The sequence below is a fragment of the Mastigoproctus giganteus genome, chromosome 1 (assembly GCF_048544385.1).
Source record: "Mastigoproctus giganteus isolate SK-2022 chromosome 1, ASM4854438v1, whole genome shotgun sequence".
Taxonomy (NCBI): domain Eukaryota; kingdom Metazoa; phylum Arthropoda; class Arachnida; order Uropygi; family Thelyphonidae; genus Mastigoproctus; species Mastigoproctus giganteus.
The window spans coordinates 113,462,143-113,470,103 of NC_143575.1; the positions used below are offsets into that span (position 1 = coordinate 113,462,143).

The following is a 7,961-nucleotide window of genomic DNA, read 5'->3' on the forward strand; positions in this document are numbered from 1 at the left end:
CTACACCATGATTTCGAAAAATGTTTATCATAGATTCCAAAAAAAATCCAGTTCCCCCTCCATACCAAAATCGATATGGGATATTAAGAAACCAACCTAAACTGTTCCACTATTCCGCTCAAATACAATATTATTATGACAAACAACTTTCGTCAACTTCCTCAAACAACTCATTAACGCATTTCAAAACATTAAATAAAAAATAACCTAAATGATTCCGCAAATTATGCAAATGAAGTTTCTTATAAAACTTTGTAGTAAGACAAAAACGCACTCGCATTTTTTTTAAAGCTTTCGAACATTACCAAATAATTTGTAATGAAAAATGTTGCCTAATTTTCTGCATATAATTAGCAGCTATTCCCAACTATCGGTAACTAATAATTATTGATTTTCGTGCCAAGGATTCTAGGCAGACACAAAGTAAATCGCCGTTTCTTCTTAAACAGGTACCTGAAATTTGCGATAGATTCTAGCTTGTGTGAAATGGTTTTCTTAAACAACTATCGAGAAGTACAATCTATGAAAAAAAGTGTAAAATCCAACACTCGTGCTCATGATTTGGAAGGCATCATTTTAGGTCATAATCACGTACGCTTTCAATGATTACAGTTTCATATATCAGTTTTTAATTAAGCAGTTGCTGAGGTTCTTAACAACACGCCCTAAAAAAATGTTAAAAGTAGTAAAACTAAATTTCAAGCTCCTAAAACAAAAATAAATTAATATCCAAAACTTCTGTGGGCATGTTACCTACAATATCAGTAATTACATTACATTTGTTATTAACAAACTGGCAATTTAACCCACAATCACATGCACGAGTTACGTGACTATTGAATGGCATCTGCGCGCATGTCAAATAACAAAAGAATAGCATGCACACTTTTTTTTTTTTTTAACAATAATTATATTTAAGCTGCAGCGCGCGGTTATGGATGCGTTGTTTTCAAATGTAAATAAAATCATAAGACTTTTAAAGCGATAATGATTTTAGAAAATACATGTAACTGGATTTAAATGTTTTACCCAATTCTAGTTTAATTCCAGGAAAAATTAGTAGCAGTTAAGAAAGTAAAGCTGAATATTTACAACGACAAACCTTGATAAAGGCGTAAGTTATTTAGGATTATCAGTTTTATTAAATTTTATTACTTATTCATCTTTTCAATGTTAGAAGTGATTTTTAATGCCGAGTTGCTGTAATGCGTTTAAACTTCTTTTTTTAAAAATAAATATCGCTCAATTATGAAAACATTCAGATGCTATAGAATATTCTGCTCGTTCACTTTATATGCAAAATATGAATATCGCGTGAAAATGAGTGATGACACTTTAACATTCTTCCATTTTCATTTAAGAAAGAAATCAATAACTTACCTATCGCAGGTGTGTAGATGTTGAGGTAGAGACAATCTTCACTTTGATTTACGAGAAACGGGACCAGTCTACGCAGATATTCCACTCTCCCTGCCGGCATATGTTTAAGAGCTTCGGTTTCGTTCGAGACATCCGGCAGTCTCTGTGGGCATACGGGGCCGTAATGGTCTGCCATACGAACACCTCTCCAGTGTGGAGGCGTGACTGGTGGCAGAAACCTCAGTGACCCCACGGGCACACCAGCATAAGGCACACCTAGAAAAACCTCAACAGGCTGTAAATGGCGGTTTGAGAGAGTGTTTATAAAACCACGTAACGCACCGTATTTGGTTGTCACCACTCGGGAACTCATTCGCCGTGAATCGCCGTGAACAAGTTGGCAAGATGCCAGAAGAAATATTAATATAATCACTCCGTAGAGAGAGATATTAAGAAAATGAGCAGATAGATTACGTAGCATTATCTCTTCACGCAAGTATCGGGGGTTCTTCGCGCAAACTCTGTATTTCTTCGTCGGCAAAGTGGTGATCTCTCTGATACCACCGAGAACATCCTTCTTTTCTCTCTCCGGCTTCACCCGCAAGCGTCTTCTGATAACATTCAAATTTTCCCAGTCGGCAATTCGGCTAATTCTACTAACTGCAGGTCCGGCCATTAGCATTGGATGAACATAAAAATTGGAAGATGAGTGTAAACAGATATCCTACAAAATATATTGTCCTAAAAATGCGCTTTATCCCACCTTACAATAAACTACGCGAGTCCTAAAAAAACTCTTGCCCATACCTCTGAACCAAAGTGGGGAAAAGCACTAGCGATCAGAGACGCTGGCTTTCAATCAGCGCGCGAGCAACTCGGGGTAACACATTGTTGAGTACAGTGAAATCTACGTCGACGGCACGAGAGACTCGCGAAACATACAATCATCCGAGCAGACGACGAATCAGATATGCCATTTCCTGCAAATACCTTAAACTGACATTTCCATCTGGCGGTTTAAACGCTGGACCAATCACTACTGCGAAGCAAAGACGGGCTGTGCTTCTCCGTCACCGTGTGTTACCGAAGCGTTCCCTCTTACATTTTCTCAGCCGGTCAGGAAGTGACCGAGAGCCCTACGTAAGCACATGCGCAGAGGAGGGAGATCTCTTCCATTCTCGGGGCAGGAGGTTGTTGGCAGTCGCCTAATCGGCGCGGAGGAAATCAATCTAACCCATGACTACTCAGGCGTCTGTAAGTCAGTGAGATTTATTAAAACAAAGACATCGCGGTAATGTTTACACTTCGCTATAAATCTATTACAATAGGGTAACTAACCCAATGCTTCTTTTAGACTGAGAGCGTTGTCCTTGTAATGGGAAGGAAGAAAACTTGATTAAAGATTTTATTGAACGCCCTTTTATTTTAATAAGTGCGCAAATTCCCTCTGAAAACAGAAGGATATCTCTCACCTGTGGGAATGAGGCCTATCCCATACACGGATTAATTTGATTACTTTTCGATCGATATAAAAGGAGATCTTTAAACAATAAAATTAAATTAGGCTCGGGCAGACAATCTGAAGGAAAAATAACCAAAATCCCCAACGTTCGATAATTTGTTTTATTAATTATTTATTAATGATTATACATGAAATAAACAGTAGTATTCGTTGTATGTGATCGTTGTAACCAAACAATTGAAATGCAGCTCAAAGGAATCAAAAATCACGCAATAAGACCCATCCTCGTGGTAGCACAGCGGTTACGATTACTGCTCTTCCATACCCTGTGTAAAAAGGTTTGGGTTCGAATTCTGCCGGTTAATCGGCACGCGGTGGCTTATTAGTCGGTGTCTGGTAAGGATCGCATGGATTTATCTTCCAAACGTTCGTATTTTTGATCCGACAAAGAATAGACGTCCTTAACTGCCCCTGGAGTTAAAACACAGTGTGCGGGAGGGGGGTACATGGTGCCATACAAAGACCTTCCTGGAGTAATGATAAACAACACAATTTTACAGCATGAAGTCAATGGATATCGCCTTTCAGATTCAAAATTATTTATGGCTTAAGAAAATTAGAGACTAATACGAAGATAACTCTCTAAATTTAAACCTAGATGCGAATACCATGCTGTTTAAATGAAAGATCACTTAACCTTCGTGTTATTTCAGTAATCCAAAATAAAAACTGAAGCGGTTGCGTGTACTCGCAATATTGCAATGATTCACTGAATAGCACGAATTTTACAGTGACGTATGATTAAAATTGCAACAGTTCATCATAAGTGATTTTAATAACTGGAATATCGTGCAAGTTTATTCAAATTTTAATGGAATGACAATGCTACTATTTAGAAATTAAGAAACTTCAATCGAAATAATCATGTTAATGCCATTAATGATTAAACAAGCTAAATTATGCCATCGTGCGTTCAGCGTTATCCACGTGGCAGAATCGAACGTGGTCTACACAGAAATGAGTTAGTGGAGGGCAATGGGAGACTTCAGGGCAATTTCGGGCAAAGTGTACCGAAAAAAATGTCAATGGGGCCTTCCAGAGAGTGAAGCCATGTATGGCATTGGGTGAAGACTCCGTAATTCAGTGGTCTCAAACTGGCGGCCCGCATCCGGCCCCCCGAAGCAATTTTACACGGCCCGTAAATATATTTAAATTATGTATTTGTTGTAAATACGGTTCTTATATTCACTCTCATTTTGTTAAAAAAAAAAATTCCGGCCTGTCAGATGCTTTCAGATCGTGCATTCGGCCCGCATGCAATTTGAGTTTGAGACCGCTGCCGTAATTGATTACGGCAAGACCGACGATGGTAATATCCCCAGTTGTTCAGAATGGAACGTAATTTAGGTTATTACTAATCCATAAATACTACTAATGACGTTACTAAGATTACACGTGCAACTACCTCTCGAAGGTTTTAGATATTAAAAAGGATCCTTTAAACAATGGCGGGTGGGTCCAAAATAGAAAACGGCTGGTGTAATTAAATTCAATGACATGGCCATGCCATTTGGCATTCGTGCTTAAAGTGACGAGAAGGGAGGGAGGATGCTCTCACTGTCCAAATACCGTATCTTTCAGGTAGTTTGTATTTCAGGTATCCAAAACGCAACACAATATTGAGAATGAATTTAGTTAAGTCAAATGGTTTACATTAGTGATTTTTTAATTCTGTTCTGCGAAAATGCCAGGTGGTATCAGGGGATTACACGGGCTGGGTTGGATTGCCTTCGATAACCAACCAACAAGGCAGCTAAAACCATAAAGTATCAGTATCCCAAGTTTGTCAGATGTCTGATCTTTAGATGAAAACCCAAAACAACACAACATAACATTAAATGTTAAAAAATATAATAAACGTATTTTACTTTAATTATATTCGCATAACTGCAGGTTTGATGAACCAAAGAAGCGCATACGAACATCAAAAATATCTGCACCATTTAATATTTATTCATGTATTGGACAGTAATCGACACGCTATATAAAGATGAAAGTGGAGGAAATGTCGACAGCTACAAAATAAACGAATTAAGTGATATACGCATTGCACAGCATTTGAAGCTCGTTCAATTTTAAAATCTCAGGGGTGAAACTTCTATACTGTACTAATCAAAGTGTTTAGTAAAAAGTTACCGCGTGATGGGTGGTAATTATTTACAAGGCGGGAAGAATGCGCAGAGGAGATGAAATTTAGTGAAAAAGTAGACAAGTATATTTTAATCAAGTCCTGAAATTTCTATCGGAGCTTCTGTTCCAAATTTATAGAAATCTTTTTTGTAAAGGAAACTGGAGGACGGGGTGACTACAGAATCAGAATTGTGGCTAAAACACCTAGAGGACTAAAAAAAAAAAAAAAAACAGCTGCTGAAAATTTTGTATTACTTGATTTTATTGCCCGAATATAACCACTCCCTTTTCACTCTTGTAATTAAAATGATGGCATAATAGCTTTTCTTAATTAATTTGTAAAAAAAACCACAACTTACAACGTTATTTACAGAAAAAAAATATGCAATAATAATCTAGATGTTAGCATAATTACCAGAAAAATAGGTTAACTTGGAGGCAAGGAATCAATTTCTAGTCCTGATGACTACTGACTTTAAGAATGTTTTAATATGCATCATTAGGGACACAGCATCGCTTATATTGCTGGATAAAAACACTACACTGCTAAAAATTCTATGTGCAGCAGTCGAAACCACTCTGGGTTGGCGGATTCCACCCTGCTCCATATTGATCAACATACACTGCTTAGAACAGTTTAATTTAAATTTCTGGGTCAACGAGAGGTTCGAATGCCTTCAAAAAAACTAAGTACGATGCATTCCCATTAGGTTGTTTGACTGTAGTTTTATGGCGCCTCGGCAACTTAAGATGGTGTGCCAAGCAGCAGTCGAAATCTTAACTTCTCATCAGGACTTCTCCAGGTTGGAGAAGTCCTGATGAGAAGTTCAGATCGAACTCGATTCGAATTGACAAAGGTTGAAATGTTAATAAACTACAAGAAGATAATGAAGAACATAGTTTAACTGATTTCTGGAATATTGAACGTTCCCAAAGATTTACAGCAAGCAGATATGCGCTTAACATATAACAACAACATGAAGAAGAAGAGAAAGAATCAAATCCTGGGACAAAACCTTCTCATGAACCTCCCAAAAACGTTCAACTGCAGTTTTACATTATATTCAACAAAAGCTTGATTCAACAGTCATCAATGTACACTGAAAGGACAGAATTCATAGGGTTAATGGGCAACGCGATGCTGTCACCCCTTTCGCTAGTGGACGAACCCGCCGCTTGGCAGGTACATAGGGACACTGCATCCTACATTCACGTAGATGGTAATTCCATGTCAGTATGGATAAACGTCGTGAATTAACCGACTGTGAAAGAGGGATGATAGTGGGTGCCCGACGCATGGGTCATTCTATAACGGAGGTGGTACAGAAACTGCACTGTTCCCGTTCGACAGTATCAAGAGCGTATCGGGAATACGCCATTTCTGGAATAATATCTCATCGTGGACAGTGCTGTGGGCGGAGAAAGATTATGGATGAACGTGGCCGTCGACATCTTTCTCGCATTGTTTCGGTCATCCGCAGAGCAACAGTGGTACAAATCTCCGCCGACATCAAAGAGGGAGGTGCCAGAAACGTCTCCACCAAGACCATCAGGCGATTATTAGCCTCAATAGTTTATGGGAGCCGCCGACCAACCAGAGTCCCATTGCTAACACAACGACATGGGACTCTACGCCTCAATTGGGCGAACGAACGTCAGCACTGGACCTTAGATGATTGGAGACAGCTCTCCTGGTCCGATAAGTCCCGTTTCTAGTTATTTCGAGCGGACGGGAGAGTGCATATTTGACCATTTGGCACATGTTGGGACCTCTGGTACGTCTAGACGCATCGCTCGCTGAATGGTCCAGGTTACGTGTCCATCCTTGAAAACCATTTGCAGCCCTTCATGATCATCGTGCACCCACAGGAAAATGCGCCTCCGCACAGAGTCGTGGTCATTAGAACTTGGTTCGAAGAGCATTCCGCGGATTTTACCACCATGGAATGGCCTTCCCGTTCACGGGGCATGAACCCTGTGGAGCATCTTTGGGATGCTGTGGAAAGGTCCATTCAAGCTTTGGATCCTCGACCCAGGAATGCGACGGAATTATGGACAGCGGTGCAGCAAGCATGGATGGAAATACCTGTGGAACGCTTTCGTGAACTAGTGAGTCAATGCCTCGTCGTGTGACTGCCCTCATCCGGGCGAAAGGTGGGCCCTACTCATTACTAAATAGATATCCCATGATTTCTGTCCACTTAAAGTTCTTAAAGTTCTCTAATCAACACATCATGAACCAGAGCAATGAAATTCGAGTGTTCACTATTACACATAAATATTAGTTGGTTACAAAGGGAAACTTTTAGTAATATTCCGTTTGTCAAACATGTTTCCGGAAGGTTTTAGCTTATAGCTATGGGCGTTTGTTTTACCTCGACATTTTCATTTCGTGTGCCAGGACAGTAATTTCCCCTTTCGCTAAGTTAATTTTCTTTTTATCAGGGTTGGTAAATTTGTTTAAATATTTAATTTCAGCAAACTTCCAATAAGGTTATCGGGAGAAAATACTGCGAATTCTTATAAATTACTTTCCTTTTTGGATTTCTGTACAATCGGATAGGATCGATATGCAATTTTACTGTGGAAAAAGGATGTTTATTCTTTTTAAAGTATTGAGACATGTGAGCAATATGCAGCAGAATGGAAAATGCTTATATAAAAAAAGTAGGAGAAAGAAAGAAAATATTTATTTTTCTCGCAAAATGTATACATATGGTTTAATTTAACGGCCGGCGCCTTAAACTACTTTCTATTTTTATCTGTGCGAGCGTGTTCTTTATTTCTTTTTTATCACAGGAGAAACCAATTTCGATAATAAAATAGCTCAGAGCTCAGTTACTCCCATAAATTAATCCAATGAGCAGCAAATAAACAAACAAAAAACAACTTAGATTTTTCTGACATAAAACAAAAATTTGCATTAAATGATAAAATGCCGTAGACCAAC

General features: G+C 38.8%; 1 protein-coding gene across 3 annotated transcripts in view; it reads right to left on the reverse strand.

Annotated features, from left to right (window-relative positions):
* LOC150091103 (neuroligin-4, X-linked-like) overlaps positions 1-2,444 on the reverse strand; it is a 363,648-nt gene extending 361,204 nt beyond the window's left edge. For all 3 annotated transcript variants that reach the window (XM_090381914.1, XM_090381896.1, XM_090381905.1), the window contains exon 1: positions 1,381-2,444. In XM_090381914.1, the coding sequence (XP_090238040.1) occupies positions 1,381-2,041 (661 nt within the window). In that variant the 5' untranslated portion in view covers positions 2,042-2,444. The remainder of the gene's footprint in view (positions 1-1,380) is intronic.
* Between the last annotated feature and the right edge of the window lie 5,517 nt (positions 2,445-7,961).